The following is a 24,481-nucleotide window of genomic DNA, read 5'->3' on the forward strand; positions in this document are numbered from 1 at the left end:
CTTGATCTTTTTAGTGCTTGGCAGTAAAGATCGGATGCTTTTTTTGACAAAATGATGGTTGCTAGATGGAACACATACAACTATATAATGAATTGCAAGTGTGTGCTTTTACAGGCTCCAATGACCTGTCTGGCAAGGGCAAATTCTTTAATTCTTACTCTCTCAGAGTTGGCTCTGCATATCAAAGAGGAAAAACATTGCATAGAAACACAAAGTCAAGTAGAAACTAAACTGAGAGTTAGGGTGCAGAGTTGTGAGGTGCAAATACACTTTGGTTGGTACATGTAGCCCACAAACACTTAACTGCATTGTGAATAAATATAAGCAGGACTTTGAGAGAGCAGTGGTCATTATGACTGTACAAGGCTAAAACTAGGGGAAGGGGGGAGGCAGGGGGGATGTGGCCCTATCATTGCACTGGGAGGGGCACTGCTGATCAGTGTGGCCAGTGGGGAAAATTACTTGAACCAATCTCTGTGGCTCTCCCTGCAGCAGCCAAAAGCTGGCATCCTCCTTCCTTTCTGGTGCTGCAGAGAGCCATACAGGATCGGTTACAGTAATTTCTCCCACCTGCTGCACTGATCACTCACTCCGTCCACATGCGATTTCCCCCCTGCTGCTCGGACCCCCACTGTGTGCCTGCCATGCAACGTGTTCTTACCAGTGCTGCCGACTTCCCTCTGTTCCCTTCCTTTTCTTAATGAGTGATTGATACTAGTTTGTGAATGAACAGGAAGCCTCAGAGTCCTATTTTTTGATCCCCAGTGCAGCTGAGGCTGCAGAGAAAGGGATTGGGGAATCTTTGTCCCTAGTTCCTTTCTCTGTCCCAAAAGTGAGACATCAGGGGTCTGTTTACAACACTGATATTTTACCAAAGACCCCTCAACAGCATTGTTAAAAAAATTTACAAAATTGTAAAAAAAAAATTAAAAATGTAAAAAATTGTAAATAAAATATTTAAAAAAGTAATACTGGGGAAAAGAGGGTCAGTGTGTAGAGAGGGTGGAACAGTGTGTACAGGGGGTAAATTTAATTTGAGATAATTCCCTGGTTGTGTTTATTTGTTGTTTATATACAGACTAAATGGCCATGCCCAATATGTAGAATCATTTTGCTCCACAATTCACCATCTCCCTTCTAGGGGCCCCAGTGCATTGCTTTGCCTAGGGGCCCATAATACTATTGAGATGTCACTGACCGGAGATGAGGCTTGAAATCACTTTATTCAATCATTACCTATGTGGCAAATTAGAAGCAGCACCACTGCAAGAAAAAAAAAAAAAGCCCAGCAGGTCAGGTCTTTAATAAGCCAGCCATGACTGTAGAATGAGTTGATTTTAAGCCTCACCTCCGGGGCTGATTAGGTGGGGCACTGTGGGAAGGAAGAAGAGAGCACAGAAGCAAGGCTTATTTAATACCTGCTTCTTGGCTCACTTTCCCAGTGGTGCCCCTCTGCTAATCTGCTTTTGAAGTGAGGCGTGAAATCGCCTCATTCAAACCTCACCTATGCAGTGATTGTGCAGGTCTTCACCCTACAGGTACACATGCAGCATTAAGGCCAAATGTTGGCCCCATTCACTCACCCATATTAGGCACTAATCAGGCTATATTACCCCCAGATGGAGAACTTCACTCTCAGGTGGGGGCGCTGATCTGACTCTTTGCCCCGGGTGAAAGAATGTCTAGCTTCACTACTGTGACTGTATATAAACCTAAGCAACAAAAATTGGAAAACACTGCTTTAGTCGATATTCTCCATTTCTACAGATGTGTAACCTACTGCAGTATTTCTGTGATCGGGAACTACAGCATCGCGTTGAAGCCATCATTGCCTTCTCTGAGCGCCACATGGACAGCTTGCAAACCAATCAGAGGCAGCGTTACAAAGAACTAATGCAAGCATTTACCATGTCTGCAGCAGAGACAGCGCGGCGAACCAGAGAATTCCGTTCCCCTCCACAAGAACAGGTGATTCCTAGCTGCTTTACCTCATTGAAAAATAATTGAAGACTCATATCTAAATATATAAATGTACTGCGCTACAAATCATTTACCATATACAGATAAACCTTGGAGTGAATACTGAAAAAACCTTATAGTGAATGATGTTCTGTGTTCAAGTTAGACATAAAAATGTTTAATTATAGATGAAACGCAATAAATATAAAATTCCCGTGTAGAGTCCATGTGAAGTCACTCCATTTCAAATCCACATAGTAATGTATCAAATTATCACAGCAATGGCCTTCAGTGCCAGTAAAGATGCATCCCATCCTCCGTGAGTGCGATGCATCTATGAATCCACAGCACCAAAATGCAACAGATAAGCGCTTACCAGAGATGCATGAACCCCAAATTGAGTGATGATAAACAGCATGCACTATATGGTACACCAAGGTTCTCATCCACAGTCTTGTATGCAAGCCTTATAAATTTAACTCATACATGAGAAAAAACAGAAGCAGAAGACTCCCATAGTGTAAATCAGTAACAACTCTCTTTAATTAAAACAGTTAAAAACACTCACAATTTTACAGAGCATGACAGTGCTGTATGAACAAAGATGTCCCAATTGGTAACTCACATTGTGTGCAATGATGTCAGCGAATCTGGCTCCTCCCAACACGTTTTGTCAAATGGTGATATCATCAGAGGTTCAGGGTGGTCAAGACTCATATCTGCTTACAAAACTTCCCTCCTCCACGGATGACATGGTTACCTTGGTTTTAGGGAAGCCGTTTAAGAATAGCTGCATGTTAAAATGGTCGGGTCAATTTTAATAACATTACATTTCAACCCGGATTCCAGAACCCACTCTTTACTCTGCATCAGTTTTCGGTGAACCAGTGGCGTACCAAGGGGGGGGGCGGGGGGGCGGCCCGCCCCGGGTGCCAAGCACTGGGGGGTGTCAGCCGGTGTCCTGTCCGGCGTGTTCCGTATCGCTGTGAAGGGAGCTCCTTCAGTTAGCGCTGGGGGGGGGGGGGCGGAACGGCGGCGGGAATAGGGGGCGGAGCCGCGGCGGGAGAAGGGGGCGGAGCCGCGACGGGAGAAGGGGGCGGGGCCTCGGTGGGAAGAAGGGGCGGAGTCTTAGCCTCAGCAGGAAGAAGGTGAGTGCCGAAGTGTGTGTGCTGAATAGGAAGGGGATGGGGCAGCTGCATATGAGGAATTCATCTTTCCCTAGCTCCCTGTCCCCTTCAGTGCTCTCCACCCCCCTGGTTTTCTCTGCCCGCCCCCCAATTGCTCCCTGTCCCCCCCCAGTGCTCTCCACCCACCTGGTTTTCCCTGCCCACCCCCCAAGTGCTACCTGCCCCCCCCCCCCAGTGCTCTCCACCCCCTGGTTTTCCATGCCCACCCCCCAAGTGCTACCTGCCCCCCCCCCATTGCTCTTCACCCCCTGGTTTTCCCTGCCAACCCCCCAAGTGCTACCTGTCCCCCCCAGTGCTCTCCACCCCCTGGTTTTCCATGCCCACCCCCCAAGTGCTACCTGCCCCCCCCCCATTGCTCTTCACCCCCTGGTTTCCCCTGCCCACCCCCCAAGTGCTACCTGTCCCCCCCAGTGCTCTCCACCCCCTGGTTTTCCCTGCCCACCCCCCAAGTGCTACCTGTCCCCCCCAGTGCTCTCCACCCCCTGGTTTTCCCTGCCCACCCCCCAAGTGCTACCTGTCCCCCCCAGTGCTCTCCACCCCCTGGTTTTCCCTGCCCACCCCCCAAGTGCTACCTGTCCCCCCCCCCCAGTGCTCTCCACCCCCCTGGTTTTCCCTGCCCACCCCCAAGTGCTCTCCACCCCCCTGGTTTTCCCTGCCCACCCCCCAAGTGCTCCCTGTCCCCCCAGTGCTCTCCACCTCCCTGGTTTTCCCTGCCCGCCCCCAAGTGCTCCCTGTCCCCCCCCCCAGTGCTCTCCACCCCCTGCACCTTCCAACCAACCCTGCAATGCTTTTCAAAACCCCCTCCCTATTCTCTCCAGCCCCCCCCCCCCCCACCGTGCCCTTCAGCTCCTCCAGTGCTCTCTGCTTCGCCTGTGCTCTCCGGCCCCCCTAGTGCTCTTCTATCTTCTATCATGTCCTCAGTCTCTGACCATCTACTGTATCATGTCCTCAGTCTCTGACCATCTCCTGTATCATGTCTGCAGTCTGACCATCTCCTGTATCATGTCCTCAGTCTCTGACCATCTCCTGTATCATGTCTGCAGTCTCTGACCATCTCTTGTATCATGACTGCAGTCTCTGACCATTTCCTGTATCATGTCTGCAGTCTCTGAGCATCTTCTGTATCATGTCCTCAGTCTCTGACCATCTCCTGTATCATGTCCTCAGTCTCTGGCCATCTCCTGTATCATGTCCTCAGTCTCTGACCATCTCCTGTATCATGTCCTCAGTCTCTGACCATATACTGTATCATGTCTGCAGTCTCTGACTGAGCATCTCCTGTATCATGTCTGCAGTCTCTGACCATCTCTTGTATCATGTCCGCAGTCTCTGACCATCTCTTATATCATGTCTGTAGTCTCTGACCGTCTCCTGTATCCTGTCCTCAGTCTCTGACCATCTCCTGTATCATGTCCTCAGTCTCTGACCATCTCCTGTATCATGTCTGCAGTCTCTGACCATCTACTGTATCATGACTGCAGTCTCTGAGCATCTCCTGTATCATGTCTACAGTCTCTGACCATCTACTGTATCATGTCTGCAGTCTGACCATCTCCTGTATCATGTCCTCAGTCTCTGACCATCTCCTGTATCATGTCTGCAGTCTCTGACCATCTCTTGTATCATGTCTGCAGTCTCTGACCATCTCCTGTATCATGTCTGCAGTCTCTGAGCATCTTCTGTATCATGTCCTCAGTCTCTGACCATCTCCTGTATCATGTCCTCAGTTTCTGACCATCTCCTGTATCATGTCTGCAGTCTCTGACCATCTCCTGTATCATGACTGCAGTCTCTGACCATTTCCTGTATCATGTCTGCAGTCTCTGAGCATCTTCTGTATCATGTCCCCATCTCTGACCATCTCCTGTATCATGTCCTCAGTCTCTGGCCATCTCCTGTATCATGTCCTCAGTCTCTGACCATCTCCTGTATCATGTCCTCAGTCTTTGACCATCTCCTGTATCATGTCCTCAGTCTCTGACCATCTCCTGTATCATGTCCTCAGTCTCTGACCATATACTGTATCATGTCTGCAGTCTCTGACTGAGCATCTCCTGTATCATGTCTTCAGTCTCTGACCATCTCTTGTATCATGTCTTCAGTCTCTGACCATCTCTTGTATCATGTCTGTAGTCTCTGACCATCTCCTGTATCATGTCCTCAGTCTCTGACCATCTACTGTATCATGTCTGCAGTCTCTGACCATCTACTGTATCATGACTGCAGTCTCTGAGCATCTCCTGTATCATGTCTACAGTCTCTGACCATCTCCTGTATCATGTCTGCAGACTCTATCTATTTATGCTGAAGGTAGAACTGTGCAGGGGAGGCAGAGAGTGCAAAAGGAGGAACTGTGATTAGAGAGACGGGGGAGGGGGCAGACGGCAAGGGGCACTGTGATGGGGGGCTGTGAAATTTGTGCAATAAATATTCTTGAAAACATTACAAATTTCTGTGGGTGTTTTTACATTTTAAAGTTGGGGGGGGGGGGGGGGGTGCCAGATATAGGATCCGCCCCGGGTGCCAAATGCTCTAGGTACGCCACTGCGGTGAACACATTTTTGACACAAGCGAAGAGCAAAACAGATTAGTGCTATAAGTGCTATAAAGGAGAAAGAAACTCAGAAAGGACAGGTGGCATATGTTTACATACTAGGGAAGTTCACTCCAGCTTTTACAATATTGGCTGCCCTCTGTCACAGACTACAATGCAGCCTTCCAGCTCTCCCTATATACTACTCTCTATACTTTACTCATTCCTAAGACATATTATTCATGCACTGCCTTTCACTTGTCATCTGATGTCTTTTTCAGATTAACATGCTAGTGAATTTCAAAAATATTCCTGAGGAGGAATGTCCTGTGCCAGAAGAAATCCGGGATGAGCTCACCGAGTTTCACACTGATCTACTGTCCCACTGTGGTAAGAGTCCTGAACAAATATTTTTCCTGTAACCCTTTAAAATGAATACAGAGGTTAACTGATGGTTCTGCCAAATAACATTTGCCCATAGGCCCAGTTTAGGGTAAACCATTTAAAATTAGCTTTCCAAAATACCTGGAGCCTTTCCAATCTCACATTTACGTTGAATTTAATGTGTGTTTGGTGGTGTGTGTGTATATGTATTCAGAAATATGATCCTTTGCTCATTGATTTTTATGTGACTTATTTATATGGTGTGGACACATTTTCTGTAGCCTTTTTGAAAGAGCATTGAATCATTAAAGTCAGTCTTTGATGTAAGCTCTTATGGTGCAAAACATGTATGTCTAATGTATATGGCATAATGTTTATATATAGTGTGAGTATGGCAGACCGCCTAGCACCCCCCTTTTGGTGCTTCCACCAAGATACAGCTTCACTAGACAACAGAACTAGACAACACTAGCTTAGGTGCAAATTGGAACTCACTTTACCGTAAATTCACACAGAATATATACCACACAAGATCAGGTAAGAGCTTGATCACATTATACTAAACAATAGAAACTGTAAACAGTAATGTCATTAGCACTATCTAAGGATCAGTCAACAGCTAACAGTGATTTAATAAACAGTAAGCTAATAAACAACTAGTCACCTAGACAAGCCTAGGTGACTCCGATCAGTGCCCAACCAGACAGTACGGCACCAGTCCCACAGATACCCAAAGTACAGTACACATGCTGTCTGGGAGGTGCTTTGCTTTCACTGGTGTAATCTGTCAACAACTACAAAAGAAAAAAACTCATACATTGTTCCAGTAGTCCGAAAAAGTGGAATTAATTTATCTTCATATATTTCTTGAGGGAGGCTGTTAATAAATATTTCTGTCCCAAATGGAGAAGCTTCTCCAACACAGTCTGCAGGAGGGCCACCATATTTCTCCTGACCATTAACTTGTACAAGAATAAAACTACACCTTTCTATCCACTCCAGATAGGAAGCCTTATTTTCTTTATTCAGAAAATTAATCCAGGCCTCGCTCTCAGTGTTCATCACATTGATATCCATTATTAGAAAACCATCTGCTCTCGCCATCGGATCAGGGGCTGAACTAAGCTCTTTTCCGTGCTCTGACCAAGAGAAGCAGATAAAATACCCAGTCTCCTCTCTGGGCCATAATCAGTGGGTAGAAGGCAAGCCCTTATTTCCCTCCAAAAGCCCCTGCCCCGGCTTGGAACGTCACATTGAGAATGTAGTAGATCTTCAGGGTGAAAGGGATAAGCATGTAGGTGCTGTGCTGCCATTTGCATATTGGACAGGTTCTGAAGTGTGATTTATTTTCTGCTGTATCCAGTATTTTTTTTAACTGCAAAAAAAAATGTCATCAACTGAAATGCTGTAATTCTTAGAGCAGTATTAGTAGCTTTGGGGTGACTGTTTCAAACCTTCTTCCTTTAGGGGTCCATATGGAGGGAGAAGAGGAGGAAGAACAGGAAGACACCAGCCTGGCTAGACGCCTATTGAGTTTAGTGGAGAAAATAAAGAATCTGCGTGGCAAGAAGGAAGAACCAGAACCTGAGCCAGAAGAGGAGGAGGAACCTAAACCTAGTAAGTCTTTACAGTTGTTGCCTGGGCTATTGAGTTTAAACTTGCTTAACTGTCTTGTTTTGTCTAGTAGCCTGTCTCTTGTAGTTAATGTACGTAAAGTAAGTATGTAGTGCGTATTCACATTTTCTTCATTGCACTTGTGGACTTTACAGAATATCCACACACTTGTGAATCTTCTGTAAAGTATATATAAACTTAAACTGAATGAAATTAAGTTTGCTAAATCATTTTGTGTCACAAGTAAAGCCAGGTGCTTGGCTAAGAAAGAAAGTGAGAGAAACACAGCAATTGATCTTTGTAGCTGCTACCATGTTGTGCTGAACCAGAATAAAACAGTTGTTTCAGCAAACAGAGGAAACTGCTGAGCAGGAAATGTTCAATAGACTGAGTAAGGCAGCACTGCAGGAACTGTAGTCCTGAGAAGGGAAAAGAGCTGCATTTTCTTTGGCTGTAAAGGACACAGTTTCCTATTGCCATGATGGAGACCGGAGAGTGCACATTACTGTCAAGTGTGAACCATCAGTGCTGCATATCGGCGGCCTGATGGGGGGATCTAGAGTTTGGGGGTGACAGGCAGAATCACCCGGGTTCAGAGCAGAGAGTGGACTAATTGCTGTGTGTGTGACAGGACAGTGAGCTGCAAAATGGCTGGGACTGGTGATCTGCTGCTAGACAGACTGAGCCCTTTAGGAACTGACCACACAGCCATCTGGTAGCCTTATTGCTGCCTGCAGGCTTGACTGGGACTATTCACATGTGCACCAATGGTACAACTGAGCCCCAATGTTAGCCAGTTGAAGAGTTAGGAATAAAGACTGCCCCTTTACCACTGCTACACAGAGAAGTTTACCTATTGCTTATGCTAAGAGGTACCTCTCAGTGGACATTGCGCTGTATCCTAGCCATTTTCTCAGCGTGCACTCCAAACTAGTTATAGTAATAATATTTACATTGCAGTTAAGGCTTATATGCACTGTTTATTGCTGATTTTGCTGATTTATAAGTTTATTCCAGTCTAGAGGTACAGAACTCTATTCTAAGTTACTTGGCATAGTGATCATGCTGTCTAGTGTAGTGCACTGTGTCGGAACATATCTTCTGTATGCTCATTTATGCTCAAACCTCCAATTATTCTAACCCATACCAATACATTGAGTTAATTTACCTCTAAATGGTTTTGTGTCCGTTTCTTGATACTAACTCACAGACAAGTTAAATATATCCATACTCATGTCCCTACAAGAGTTTGCAACGACTTTTTTTCAACCAAGTGTGTCAGAGGGACTGAGGTTGTTCTTGGAGTCAAGGTACAGAACAGAGAACCCAAATTACCAAGTGTCTCAGTTTTTTTTTTTTTTATTTATAAAATTGTTTTTTTTTTTTAAATATACTTTTTGTATTTCTGATCTCCTTCAGTGTCTTTTGCAGCCACGATTGTATACATGCACTCACATCAGTGGTGCTTGGCATTTCCTAGGGTCGGTTGCCTAATTTTGACAACAAAAGTCTATTCCTGCATAATGCGTGTTGAAAGTAGTCTTTATCAGAAATCTGTGTGACAGCGTGACAATGCAGATGCCAGGCAAACAGGGCTAGAGTGTTGTCATCCTATAAAAGGGATGAGGACTTTCTTGATTGGATTACCAGGTCAGGTGGAAATTTGGACATTTCAAAGCACTAGACAAATCTTAAAATCTGTAGTTTAAAACATAGCTACTAAACCAATCTGCTTTTTGTTTGCAGATGCCTAGTTGGGTGGAACATGTTCTACATCATATTTCAGTCTAGCACAGTGATGGCGAACCTTGGCACCCCAGATGTTTTGGAACCACATTTGTCATGATGCTCATGCACTCTGCAGTGTAGGTGAGCATCATGGGAAATGTAGTTCCAAAACATCTGGGGTGCTAAGGTTCGCCATCACTGGTCTTGTATATCCCCAAAATCAATGCATGTAAAAAAATCATGGCTATCTGTAGTGTGGACACCATTAGTCATTACATGACATACCTGCAATGCTGTAAATCATAAGTGACTAGATCTGATTTAACTTTTAGTTCAGGTGCTCTGGAAACCTATTAGACAAAAATGAGATTTAAGTAGGTTTTAACTTTTTTTTTTTTTTTAATAAATAAAGTGTTCTTGAAGTGTTGATATTCATGGATGGAAGGCATTTACCCTCTAAAGTATACTGTCTTCTCTATATGTTAACACCACTGTTTAAATAAACATCTTCATGGTAATGTATAATTTCTTCCTCTCCTCACAGCTACCTTGCAGGAGCTCATCTCTCACACTATGGTTCATTGGGCCCAGGAGTCTTTCATCCAGAACCCTGAGCTGGTCCGGGTGATGTTCAGTCTGCTGCACCGTCAGTATGATGGGCTAGGGGAACTTATCAGAGCAATGCCCAAAGCCTACACTATCAATGCTGTATCTGTGGAGGACACAATGAATCTTCTAGAGAGCCTTGGGCAGATTCGCTCACTGCTCATTGTACAGATGGGGCCCGAGGAAGAGAACTTGATGATCCAGAGTATTGGGTCAGTACTGATGCAACCTTTATGCTGTGTTTATGTAAAAAAAAATAACTTGATTATAAAAGGGGATAAAGCCTAACCACTGTTTAAAATAGTGATTAAATTTTAATTTTTAAAATTCTACTTATTTTTCTGGCTTTTACCATAAGGGACCCATGACACAGGCCCATTGCAAAGACAAGAAAACCATGCAACATGTGCAATTACTGCTTACTTTGTTAATGTTTTTTTTTCTAATCTAAGGTTGGGTAATACAATAGTTGACCTGAGCTTTTCTATAGCATAACATTCAGCAACTTGGTCATTTCCTGTTTTTTTTGCACATTTTATTTCTAAGTATTAGGGTACTCTTTTCAGGACCAAAGGTTTATCACTAGAGCCTGTAGGCACCCAAACCAACAACAAATTCCAATTTCAAATATTTTGTATATTCAATTACATTTTAAAAATATAATTTTGGATAATTGTACAGTATGGAGATGATGGAAAAATGTGTTAAGTAGTCAGGAAAAAGTTGTCTTTGCATTTGAAATTGATGGCTTACTGTCCCTAGTGTTTTCTGGTTCATTAATAGGTCTATAACTAGGTGTGTGTTTTAAGAAAACCAGTTGACACTCTTCATGTTTTTCCCTTATCTAGAAACATCATGAACAACAAGGTCTTTTATCAGCACCCTAACTTGATGCGAGCTCTAGGAATGCATGAGACTGTAATGGAAGTCATGGTGAATGTGCTCGGTGGAGGTGAATCCAAGGTAATTGTGGGGTCAGACTAAAATTGAGATGGGACTTGGTGTGCTTGGGTAACAGAAGCAACTAGGGCATAGTTAGAGGTGAAAGTTCAGTAAATCAGGAACATTCTGGAGTACAGCTGGAAAGTGCCAGTTTAAGTGGCTCTGGTATTGCACATAGATGTTCAAAAATGTCTGTCTCGTAAGTCATACCAGACCTGTCCAACCGGGAAAGGGCCTGGGCAGACCTGGAATCTGCTGCAGGGACTATACTTGCAAAATGACATGCTGGGATAATATGAAATGATTCATTTAACAACAAGTGCAGTTGATAGTTATGTGGGGAAGAAATGCCCAAAGGGTATTTCGTGTACTAAATAAAGCTGCTCTGTGTTTGGGCTACAGCATATCAGTGGCTATTCACAACTGGTTTTTACTCTGCATTAATGAATTAAGCCCTAACTGTTTCATTCTTTATCAAGATCAAATTTCAGCAATTACTAACATCACATGTTCGATCATTATGTTTAAGGAAATCCGCTTTCCCAAAATGGTGACCAACTGCTGTAGATTCCTGTGCTACTTCTGTAGAATCAGTCGACAGAATCAAAGAGCCATGTTTGACCATCTTAGCTATTTGCTTGAAAACAGTGGTATTGGTTTGGGTAAGTTTATTTCAGTAACTGAATGTTTTCAGCACTAACATTTATTAAGTGAAAACCATTGGCTTTTAATGTGTACTTGCTGTTGCAGGAATGAGAGGCTCTACTCCCCTTGATGTGGCTGCTGCTTCAGTGATTGACAACAATGAGCTGGCTCTAGCACTACAAGAGCAGGACCTGGAGAAGGTAATGTGGCTTCACAGCACATAGGAAAATATGTTATCTTTTTTTGTTCATAGCAACAAACAATTTACCAACTTTCATTTACTAACCTGCTGTAAATAGTAGATGACTGAAAAACGCAACAGATCCTTCTTCCTTTTGGGTCACAGACCTTCAGCTGATAAAATCATAGTTTAGACACCTTTCTTTTATCCCTAGACTCTGAACATACCAGGGATATGAGACCATCACTATCTATAGCTGATGTTACATTTCAGTACAGCGATGGGTTTAGTCTAGGGATGCACTGATATTATTACCAATACTTTTCTTTTAGTACTTGCCGTTGCCGATACCAATTACCGATAACTACCGCTACTGTTTTGTTTACACTTCAGCTGTCAGCAATGGTACAAGGCATTGAATAAATATTTACAAATTAAATAATTTTTTTCTTATTTTGCGCTTTTTTCATAGTGAAACGTGTAAATATATGTTAAAGGTGTAAATATTTTAATGAACAAAGTTTTAATTATTATTGGTTTATAAAATAGAAGTGAACCAAAAAAAAATCAGCAGGAAAATAAATGGAAAATGATAATAAGGAGTTAATGAAGGCTGATTAGAGTAAATTAAGGGTTATAAGAGGTTAAACAGAGGAACATTTATTTAAAAGAAAAATGTACTTGACAGCTTACTTCATCTGCAGATTCATCCCAGACGAATCCCTTTGATTCCTCAGTTCATCCCTTTTGATCTGTAGATGAATAAACAGAAAGATACAAGAAGAAGCAATGTTTCTTTTTATCTTTCTGTTTCAGGGGCTGAGCAATGTTTTAATAAACATTGCCCAGCTGTTTTTTGTTTTTTTTGACAGCTCAAATTGCGGGAACTTTGTCAACACTTCAGCTGTCAACAGAGGAACCCCACTGACAGCTGAATGAGTCATTGATTGTTAAGGATTCAGTGGCTCCACTCCTTAACAACCGATAATTGCTTGCTTTTTTTTTTTTTTACATTTCAGCTGTCAGTGTGGGAATTCCACTGACCGCTGAAAGAACCGAGCTTGAAAGTATGATACTGATACTGAAAGTATGATACTATGATATATGATACTGATGCTTAGTATTGGCACAATATCGTATATATCGATATACCGGTATTGGTCCGATGCTGGAATGTAGGAATGTATGGCATGTTTCTTGGTGCCTTCATTATTGTGGATCTGAAAGTTACTTGAGTACAGTGTGCCTGTTTGCTTATTACTATGACAGAACATCCAGACAGGCTATTAGAACAGGTGGGTGTGAAAGACTCAGCTGGTGTTTATTATCTCAGAACATCACTGTAAGTTGCCCATTACTTTTCTACATCCTAATCTCTTGTACAAAAGTTGTATGTAGAAGGGATGGCACTTGGATAGTAGAGGTGGACAGGGGTTTATGGAGAAAAGCTCTTCCAAAAATACTCTAAGCCCATTATAACGGAAAACAGTGTAGTGCCTGCCTTCCCAACTCATGGACTGTATTAATCAGGACTGTATCTTTTCCTTAAGGAACTAATATTTCCTTTGTGTAGGTTGTGTCCTATCTGGCTGGATGTGGCTTGCAGAGTTGCCCCATGCTACTTGCCAAGGGATATCCAGACATTGGTTGGAACCCTGGTGGAGGAGAGAGATATCTGGACTTCCTTCGATTCGCTGTCTTTGTGAATGGTGAGTATGGAAAGGGAATCTTTCAGTGTCAATAAATGTAGTGCCTCATTAAAATGAATTTTATTTCAAATGACAGCATGAAAAGTGTTTGCAGTGCTCATTATATGTGTGTCACTGTTTGTGTTTGATCACAGGTGAGAGCGTAGAGGAGAATGCCAATGTGGTTGTGCGTCTTCTGATCCGACGTCCAGAGTGTTTTGGTCCTGCCCTGAGAGGTGAGGGTGGCAACGGTCTGTTGGGTGCCATTGAAGATGCAATCAAGATCTCTGAGGACCCTGCGAGGGACGGACCCACTGTTAAAAAGGACCGCCGCAGGGAGCTGTGAGTGACTATAATTTTTAATATGCAGAATATTCCCCTCCAGCTTAATTTATATTAGTCTCTGTTTACAGTCATAAAGTGAACGTATCATATGCTGAATTTTTTAGGTATACACATAAAAGTGTACAGCCTATTGGCATTCATATTAGTTACATATACATGATATACTTTCTGCTTCCTTTTAAAAGAATGATGTGCTTAGTAAAGTACTTTTAGAGTGTCATAACTTCTAATTCTGTATTTTTTTCTGTATATAACATTCTTAGTTGTTTCGATTGATTATTTCACATTTTATTTATAAAGTTACCATCATTTAGTTGTCCTTGTTTTAGTTCTTTCAGTCCTGTTTACTAAAGAGTTCCTACTGTAAAGAGCTAATTCTTCAGTACAGAAACCCATAATGACCAACCAGAATGCACCTCGTTCTAATCGCACTATAGTGTAGTGTTTTCTGCTGGTTAGCTATGGATTATTACACTTGGGCATTGGAATTTTAGATTATTATTTTTACTGTATATCTGTTAATCTATCACATTTTATTTGCCAGGTATGGTGGTGAGGAACCACATGAAGAGAATCGGGTACACCTTGGTAATGCCATCATGTCCTTCTATGCGGCTCTCATTGACCTTCTGGGCCGTTGTGCTCCAGAGATGCATGTAAGTAAGAGGAGACCTTTTCCTTTTTATCCATCTCCTTACGTTTCCTAGTCTTTTCCTTTACATGCTAATTTACTATATTTAAAATGAATTCCCCTGAATCCAGCAGGTCAATTCTATACACTTCAGTGATTTTTTCCTGCCAGCTACCGTCTTCCCTTGTTTGTTCACTATGGCTGTGTGAGAGACAGACACATCTTTGACTTCTCAGCAGGAGGCAGCCAGTCCATGCTAGAGCTGTGGCAAACTGACTTAAGTGAAAGGGTATTCAGTGGGTAATGGGACCGGGACTGGGCCCATATCAGTGGAAAAGTAAGTATCTTAGCAGTGCAAGGGGGCTTTTTAGAACAGGGACAGGCCCACAGACCAGTGGATCTATAGTCATTATTTGGATTTAGGGCCACTAGTTTAAGGCTTGATTATGTGTAGAAGTCTTTCCCTTCTGAGTCATGATTGCCATTTGATTTTTGGTGCACAATAAGTTCAGCGTCTAGGGTTAGTTTTACTCCATGAAAGAAGTGCTAGCAACATAGATGGACATTCACAGTAAATCTTGAACAACATACTGTATAGGCAGAGTAGAAAAAAAAAACACATCTGTATTCACCACCCTTTAAGCTAGAGCAATTTATCTACTTTTTCCCTCACTTCTTTGAAATTACATTAAAGAAAATGAGTTTACCCTGCTCTGTACGTTTGCCAATGTCAGGTGGGCTACTACTGCACAATGCTCTCAATTAGATTTTTAGCCATCAGAGTTTTTAGCCTATTATTTTATCTAACTGTCCTCTATTCTATTGTCTTCTTCAGCTGATCCAAGCTGGCAAAGGAGAAGCTCTGAGGATAAGAGCAATCCTGCGATCTTTGGTGCCTATTGAGGATTTGGTGGGAGTTATTAGTCTTTCTCTTCAAATTCCGGCATTTGGAAAGGGTAAGTGATGCAGTCACTGGAATCACAGAACATTTTTTTGTAGCCACAATAAAACCTGCACCATAGCCTTGAATGAACAAGAGACTAAAGTTCTTGAATCCATTAAAGACTACAATAAGACTTAACATGTACATGTTTTTTTTTTCTTTTTCCTTTTTTTTTTTTTTATACAGATGGCAATATTATTGAGCCAAAAATGTCTGCTAGTTTTGTCCCAGACCACAAAGCTCCCATGGTGCTCTTCTTGGATCGTGTTTATGGTATTGACAATCAGGACTTCCTGCTGCAAGTTCTAGAAGTTGGGTTCTTGCCGGACATGCGGGCTGCAGCTTCTCTGGACACGGTGTGTTACTTTTACTTCTTGGCGTAGTTATAACCTAGTTGCCCTTCATCTGTTTCTGTGAGTGTTCTGGCTTTGACTTCTTTCTCTGGCCGAGTTTAATGATGTGAATATGGATAAGTGGTTTTCCCGCAGCAGTCAAATACAAGAACCAGGGTACAGGTGGTCTTTGATCAGATAAGGATTTATTGTGCATAGAATGTAACGTGCAGGGAATCAGGTGGCAGATATCCGCCGAACAAATCATTTATCTCAGTGCCTTGAAAAAATATTTATACCCCTTGAAATTTTCCACATTTTTGTCAAGTCACAACCAAAAACATAAATGTATTTTATTGGTATTTTATGTGATACACCAACACAAAGTGGCACATAATTGTGAAGTGGAAGGAAAATGATAAATCGTTTTGAAAAAGTTTTACAAATAAATACCTGAAAAGTGTGGCGTGTATTTGTATTCAGCCCTCTTTACTTTGATACCCCTAACTAAAATATAGTGGAACCAATTGCCTTCAGAAGTCACCTAATTAGTAAATAGAGTCCACCTGTGTGTAATTTAATCTCAGTATAAATACAGCTGTTCTGTGAAGCCCTCAGAGGTTTGTTAGAGAACTTTAATGAACAAACAGCATCATGAAGGTCAAGGAACACACCAGACAGTTCAAGGGTAGACTAAAGTTGTGGAGAAGTTTAAAGCAGAGTTAGGTTATAAAAAAAATATCCCAAGCTTTGAACATCTCACAGAGCACTGTTCAATCCATCGTCTGAAAATGGAAAGAGTATGGCACAACTGCAAACCTACCAAGACATTGCCGTCCACCTAAACTGACACTAAGCATTATTCAGAAAAGCAGCCAAGAGGCCCATGGTAACTCTGGAGGAAATGCAGGGATCCACAGCTCAGGTGGGAGAATCTGTCCACAGGACAACTATTAGTTGTGCGCTCCACAAATCTGACCTTTAGGGAAGAGTGGCGAGAAAAAAGCAATTGTTGAAAGAAAGCCATAAGAAGTCCCGTTTGCAAAAAAACCATGTGGGGGACACAGCAAATATGTGGAAAAAGGTGCTCTGGTCAGAGCAGACCAAAATTGAACTTTTTGGCCTAAAAGCAAAAACGTTTTGTGTGGCGAAAAATGAACACTGCACATGACCCTGAACACACCATCCTCAGTGTGAAACATGGCACTGCAGCATCATTTTGTGTGGATGCTTTTCTTCAGTAGGGACAGGGAAGCTGGTCAGAGTTGATGAGAAGATGGATGGAACCAAATACAGGGCAATCTTAGAAGTAAACCTGTTAGAGTCTGCAAAAGACTTGAGACTGGGGCGGAGGTTCACCTTCTAGCAGGACAACAACCCTAAACATACAGCCAGATGTACAATGGAATGGTTTCGATCAACGCATATTCATTTGTTAGAATGGTCCAGTCAAAGTCCAGACCTAAATCCAATTGAGAATCTGTGGCAAGACTTGAAAATTGATAAAGAAAAATAAATTGGCAGCACTCCAGGTTGAGTCAAAATCCAGATTTATTGACTGGACATCCAAATATGACAATCGTGACAAGGTAGACACGTCTCACACACTGACTGTGTGCTTAATTATTACCAATGATACGTAATGATTAAGCACACAGTCAGTGTGTGAAACGCGTCTACCTTGTCACGATTGTCATATTTGGATGTCCAGTCAATAAATCTGAATTTTGACTCAACCTGGAGTGCTGCCAATTTCTTTTTCTTTATCAAGTTTCACGGAGGCGAGCCGGGGCATGCACCGGTGTCAGTCATCAGGCAATTACACCACCTTGAGCAGTGAGTTCTTGTCTTTTCAAGACTTGAAAATTGCTGTTTACAAACGCCCTCCATCCAATCTGACAGAGCTTGAGCTATTTTGCAAAGAAAAATGAGCAAAGAATTTCACTCTCTCTATGTGCAAAGCTGGTAGAGACATCCCCAAAAGACTTGCAGCTGTAACTGCAGCAAAAGGTTGTTCTACAAATTATTGATTCAGGGGGGCTGAATACAAATGCACAACACACTTTTCAGATATTTATTTGTAAAAAAAATTGAAAACCATTTATCATTTTCCTTCTACTTCACAATTATGTGCCACTTTGTGTTGGTCCATCACATAAAATCCCAATAAAATACATTTACTTTTCTGGTACATGAAAAAATGTGGAAAATTTCAAGGGGTATGAATAGCACTGTTTATATGTTTAGTACATAGAGGTAAGAAGTTAAGTCTAATTACCATTGGCTCAATATTTACTGACCAATCATCTTACAAATCAAAACTCCAATTACACATTAAGGATTTAAATATATCTAATAACATTGCGAATTCCCCCAATCCTGCCACATATCACCCAATCATATAACAGATGCTTCTAGACATTACTTTACTCCCTATGTCACATAGAATGACCAGATGTATCAGGCAAGATGAGGTCAGACTTTCCATAACAATGGCGGACATCCCCAATAGAGTTTAATTAAACTTAGCCTAAAATGGCTGCTGGCATTGTACCAACATAGATGACTTGCACTCTGATTTCAGGTAAACAAGTGGTAAACAGTCTAGAACATGCCTGGACATGTTTCTATAGCATATGTATGAATAATACCAAATTATATTCTATATGTATTGATCATATAGTGGACCCCTGTTTAAATATAATGACTTCTCATGTATCTACTTGAAAGTCTCATCTTATACTATATGCACTTTAGCCATCATTAGTTTCAAAAATATTATTTTTATATCACGTGGATTACATAATAATGAGAATGGTATGTGCGTTGTCCAGCTATGACCACAATAGAGGGGTCAGGGGCTCCCAGAAATCCCTTCATAGAATTATTCAAGGAATTTTTAATTTTTTTTGTTAACTTACAGTAGCTGTTGACAAAATCCTGTAGCTCAGAGCCCATTCACACTGACAAGTCGCGGTCAGTCGCGGTCCATTGAGTAGTACAGGACCCGTTCTAATAGGAGCGACACAAGTCGCTCCGACTTAGAAAAAGGGTCCTGTACTACTTTGGGGCGACCTCGGAGCGACTTGCATAGACTCCCATTATGTGAAGTCCCTGCAAGTCGCGCCGAAGTCGCGGTGCACGCGACTTTACAGGTCGCCCCCCCCCCCCCGAAGTTGTGTCGCCTCAGTGTGAACCGGCTCTTAGAGGCGCAACAACCTTCTTTGTGTGAAAACATTTACTGCTTTTAGAGTCCAGATGACTAAAAACAGTCATTGAGATGCAAAAAAAACTTGAAACAGCATTCTAATGTGGCTCCCTCTCATTTTATACAAAAAACTGCAGGCAGCCATATAGAGAAAGAAAGGAAAGTTCCTCTGAGTAGGTCTATATGATTTATGTCATATACAGTAGACCTGACTCAAAGGAATCTTTCTTTTAGCCTATCTGGCATTATGCATAAAATAGGCTTATGATCTAGAACACCAACAAGAAAATACCTAGAATCCTAGGATTGCTGGAACTTGGATAATGCTCTTCCTTCATCTCCTCATAGTCTCATCTGGAAATGTATTGTTCTGCATGTTGGATTTTCCAGAGGAGCTAATTAACATGAGCACCTAGACAGATCTCAGGAGGTTCACATTTTTTTTTTTTTGCTAATATATAGTTTTCATGTTTATAGTATAGCCATTAAAATATGTATTGCAATTGTAGCAGAATTTGGAATTCATCTTTAACAAACCTGATACCAAAACAAGCTTTCACACCTTGTAATTGCTAACAATTAGGCTTGGCTACTGAGTCACTGATTGGAATCAGTAAATCAACATACTACAGAGTTTGAATCAATCGAATCATGAAAGTGAATCTGATTCATTGTCAAAGACCCCCCCTTTCAGAATGAGTAAAAACCAGCAGCCTGAGCTCATGATTTGTAAAATGAGATAAAACATATTTAGATATGTGAGCCAGTGTTAAGTTGATCCTTGAAATAAAGGACGTCTACGCCAATCAGGTTTGCATTCGTCTCCATATGTTTACTTAGAGTATACGCCATACAGCCATACAGCAGACTACATATCCTCCAACAGATATGTGACCCAGATTACATTGGTTACAGAGCTTTTATAGTACATAAACGGGCACAAACCCAAGTTACAGATTACACAAGGTTTCACAATATTACACAAGATTTCACAATACAGTCTAATTATACATACGGTCATCTTGACCCTATAATGGCGTCGAGTGAAAGGTTAGTCTGACAATTAAAAACGATTGATTAGGGGCTTTTTACATAAACATCTCTTTCCGGGAATCTTATCATATCTTTGGCAGAATATTTCATACCATCTGGAACACAGCTATTAAATACCAACTAGAATATATTCTTTAGTATATTAAAGGGGACTCTTTGACTATATAATGATATATAACGATATCCTCTTCATATATTTTCATATCTTGACACCAGCAAGACTCCAAGTCTCTGAATAAACCAGAGCACACAAGATTCTCTTTTGTATCACGAGCTGTCTGTGTGTAAGACAGGCAGTGGCAAGACTCTTGCCACTCTTGCCAGTCTGTGAATGACTCAGTCTCAGAGAGTATACAAGATTCTGTTTTGTATCATGAGCTGTGTGTGAGCCAACATGACTGAGTCTGTGAATGACTCAGAGTCTCAGAGAGCACACAAGAATCAAGATTCTGATTTGTAACATGAGCTCAGTGCTCAGTTGATACATTAAGTACTGAGTGTATCATAAGACTGGAGTTCATGATCCTAGCTTAGCTTGGAGGAAATGAGTCGTGATTCGATTCAGTGATTCAAATCATTTCACTGAACTGATCCAAATGATTTGAATCACTAAAAAGAATCACTTTGCCTAAGTCTACTAGCAATTGCCAACACAGTGCATTCTTGGTATCTAGTTTGTATTTTTAAACTTGTTTTATTTTGAAATTTCATATGCTGATATTTTAAAGAGTACACATTAATGTATAGTCCACAGAAAAATGGTCCTGGCTATTAATTATTTTTAATGTCAAAGACTGGGAAAGAATATTTTCAAGTGTGATGCAGGAAAACCCTCCATGCTGAATGATGGAACATCCGGTTTACTGGCATTTCATGACCTGTGAAAACTGTGATTTCTCTGTGAAATAATTTCAAGGAAAACTAGAGTAAAACATACCAATATAATGGCATCCAGTCCATAGTGTGACTGACTGCCAGAGACAGTGGTCAGATATCGTATTGACTTTTTTTTCCTCTGTTTTTTTTTCTGTCTTTTCGCTTCAAAAATAATGTCCACCCTAATTTTTCTCGTCTTTTTAAATTAAAACATCAGGCTGCGTTTAGTACCACTGAAATGGCCCTGGCTTTGAACCGATACCTTTGCTCTGCAGTCCTTCCACTGATCACCAAGTGTGCTCCTCTGTTTGCTGGTACCGAGCACCGTGCTATTATGGTGGACTCCATGTTGCATACCATTTACCGCCTGTCCCGTGGACGTTCTCTCACCAAAGCCCAGAGAGATGTCATTGAGGAATGTCTGATGGGACTCTGCAGGTAAGGCACCGCAAGTACATATATACAGATGTATATTTTTGGTCTGAGAGCGCAAGGTGTTTGTAGAGTCCTCCAGTGGGCCACTCCAATCCTGGCAGCAGTAGCTGTCCGAGCAGATGGGAAGCTGCAACCTTGTGGTTGGGAAGCACTGGTATAGATGCCAGTTAAGGTAAGAAATTTACACCTTAAGTTGTGACCTCAAAAGCTGTTTGATAGAATTGTACTCCTGATTAGGGATGATCGAACTTTTGAAAAGTTTGGTTCGACCAGAACACTTGAATTTCCCGAAAGCTCGGTTCGGATTCCCAAACCCCATTGAAATCAATGGGACCCGAACTTCGGGAATCAAAAAACACCATTTTGAAGCCCTAATAAATGCCCCTAAAAAGTGCCTAGGGTTCTGGGTCATGGCCCAGGGACTATGAATTAGGCAAAAAAAAGTTCTTAAAATTGTCATTTTTGATAGAGAGCCAATTATTGAAAAAATTATTGAAAAAAAAAATGAGATTTCTTTGGATTTAGTGTCTGTTGGGTCTAAAAAGTGTACCTGTTTAGTTTCAGCTCTGTAGCATGTCCAGAACCAGAATTATAGCATGCCAAACCTTCAAAAATGACTTTTTTGCTTAACCACTTAAGCCCCGGAAGATTTTACCCCCTTCGTGACCAGGGGGTATTTTGCGATTCGGCACTGCGTGACTTTAACGGACAATTGCGCGGTCGTGCGACACTGTACCTAAACGAATTTGACGTCCTTTTTTTCCCACAAACAGAGCTTTCTTTTGGTGGTATTTGATCACCTGTGCGATTTTTTGATCACGCGCTATAAACAAAAAAAGAGCGTCAATTTTGCAAAAATAACAATATTTTTCACATTTTTTTATATGAAATTCCCCCCCAAAAAAAAGTAAAAATCAAAATTTTTTAAAATTTTCGGCCAATTTGTTTTATGCTACCTATGTTTGGTTAAAAAAAATCGCAAAAAGCGTATTTTGATTGGTTTGCGCAAAAGTTATCGCGTTTACTAACAAAGGGAAAGATTTTTGTCATTTTTGTTGTTTTTTTTTTAACGCGTAATGGCGGCGATCTGCGATTTTTTTTGCGGTACTGCGACATTGGGGCGGACAGATCGGACCCTTGACTGACATTTGTGACACTTTTGGGGTTACCAGTGACATTTCTACAGTAATCAGTGCTATACATATGCACTGTTACTGTAAAAATACACTGGTTGTGAAGGGGTTAACTTTATTTGGAAGGGAGGGGCTGTGTGTATCCCTAGGGGCGTGCTTTCTACTGTGATTGGCTGTGGCTTGAGCTGTAAGGACACTGATCAACGGATCTACATACTAGATCCGTTTTATCAGTGTCTTTACAGCGAGGAGAATGACAGGCAGCTTGTTTACACAAGCTGCCTGACATTCTCCCTCTCCCCCGCCGATCGCCGAGTGACCGGCGGACATCGGGTCCGCTGGTCACACGCGCGGGGGGGTCCGTGACCACGCGGGAGCGGGAGCGCGCCTCCGGGGGCACGCGCTCGCTCCCTAGACCCTCACAAGCTAGTGACGTAGCCCTACGTCACTTTGCCTGTGAGGGGCTGACTGCCGACGTAGATCGGCGCTAGGCAGTCGGCAAGTGGTTAATCGCGCCTTTCTTTTGCTCCTAATAAAGCAGATGTGCGTGTCGCCTTTTACAGTGGACTTAACGCTTACAACAAGAACAGGCGTTAACTTGTCACTGAGGCTTTAAGTCCACTGCAAAAGGCTTTGCTACTCTGCGTCACACACATCTGCTTTATTTAGCGACAACTTTGGGTCGCATAGCAGTGTGCGTCTTGCAGGTGATTTTTACATCGCACAGTTGATAAAGCCTCAGTGACAACTATACATAAATTAAAATTCATCACAAAAAAAAACATTATTTTTCTTAGAACTTCAGTAGTGCAGGGATGGTGTTACCCTCCTTTCATAAAGTGCAAATAAATAAAGTGCATAAATTGCATAAATAATCCAAAACATCCAACTAAGCAAGAACAGAGTCCTTCAAAAGTCTTTGTTTATGTAGTGCCAGAGCTGGTGGTGGTGACATTGTACGGTGGTTCCTATAACTGACACCAATGACCCTGCATTAAAGGCACAGAGTAAAGACTCTGTTCTTGCTTAGTTGGATGTTTTGGATTATTTATGCAATTTATGCACTTTATTTATTTGCACTTTATGAAAGGAGGGTAACACCATCCCTGCGCTACTGAAATTCTACGAAAAATAAGGTTTTTTTTGTGATGAATTTTAATTTATGTATAGTTGTCACTGAGGCTTTATCAACTGTGCGATGTGAAAATCACCTGCAAGACGCACACTGCTATGCGACCCAAAGTTGTCGCTAAATAAAGCAGATGTGTGTGACTCAGAGTAGCAAAGCCTTTTGCAGTGGACTTAACGCTTGCAACAAGAACAGCCGTTAAGTTGTCACTGAGGATTTGGAAACTCTGCGTGGTGAAATTCACCTGCAAAACGCACACTGCTATGCGACCCAAAGTTGTTGCTAAATACAGCAGATGTGTGTATCGCTGAAATGTATTTTGCACAATAGCTGACTAGCAAGCACGTATACCTGCTGTAGATATATCAGCAGTGCAACATGCTCACTAGATGGAACCCTGACACTTAAAAGTATCCCTACAAAAACGAGATTATTGAATCTAGCTATAGTGGTATATAGTACCCTAACTACACTGCATATCCCTTTCCTCACACTAAAAGAACAGCTCCATACAGCAGAAGATAATTTCTAACTGACACTGTCCCTTTAAATTTTTTTTTTTTTTTTCTAACTCAAACAGCACAATCGCTGTATTTCTAACTACACTGACAATCTTTCTGTAAGCTGACTGCTCTTCTGCTGATATGGAGCTTTACAAGCAATTGGCTATGCAGCAACGTTGTTTAACACAGCAGGGGCTATGTTATATACTGGGGGGCGTATTCACTCCTGATTGGCCTCTGGTCCCGTAGTCACTCCAATCACGTTCCTAGCAGACTCCTGCCCCCTCATTGGCTTTTACTGACGTTTCTGGGCCAATCATGGGCTTTTAAAGCCCACTTTCTGTCCCATTGCATTATGGGCGGTTCGGGTGACCGAATTCCGAACTTTTACCGCAAAAAGTTCGGAATTCGGCCGAATTTTGAACA

At 41.9% G+C, this 24,481-nt stretch overlaps 1 protein-coding gene across 1 annotated transcript in view; it reads left to right on the forward strand.

Moving 5' to 3' along the window:
* The window catches only part of RYR1 (ryanodine receptor 1), a 359,853-nt gene that overhangs the window by 192,672 nt on the left and 142,700 nt on the right, over positions 1 to 24,481 (forward strand). The window contains exons 36-48 of the mRNA XM_082264106.1: positions 1,768 to 1,968; positions 5,961 to 6,069; positions 7,531 to 7,680; positions 9,950 to 10,223; positions 10,860 to 10,974; positions 11,483 to 11,615; positions 11,704 to 11,798; positions 13,353 to 13,488; positions 13,623 to 13,809; positions 14,357 to 14,468; positions 15,279 to 15,399; positions 15,573 to 15,742; positions 21,073 to 21,293. Of these exons, the coding sequence (XP_082120232.1) occupies positions 1,768 to 1,968; positions 5,961 to 6,069; positions 7,531 to 7,680; positions 9,950 to 10,223; positions 10,860 to 10,974; positions 11,483 to 11,615; positions 11,704 to 11,798; positions 13,353 to 13,488; positions 13,623 to 13,809; positions 14,357 to 14,468; positions 15,279 to 15,399; positions 15,573 to 15,742; positions 21,073 to 21,293 (2,024 nt within the window). The remainder of the gene's footprint in view (positions 1 to 1,767; positions 1,969 to 5,960; positions 6,070 to 7,530; positions 7,681 to 9,949; positions 10,224 to 10,859; positions 10,975 to 11,482; positions 11,616 to 11,703; positions 11,799 to 13,352; positions 13,489 to 13,622; positions 13,810 to 14,356; positions 14,469 to 15,278; positions 15,400 to 15,572; positions 15,743 to 21,072; positions 21,294 to 24,481) is intronic.

The sequence above is a fragment of the Pelophylax lessonae genome (assembly GCF_965119305.1).
Source record: "Pelophylax lessonae genome assembly, chromosome: 7".
NCBI classification, from domain to species: Eukaryota; Metazoa; Chordata; class Amphibia; order Anura; family Ranidae; genus Pelophylax; species Pelophylax lessonae.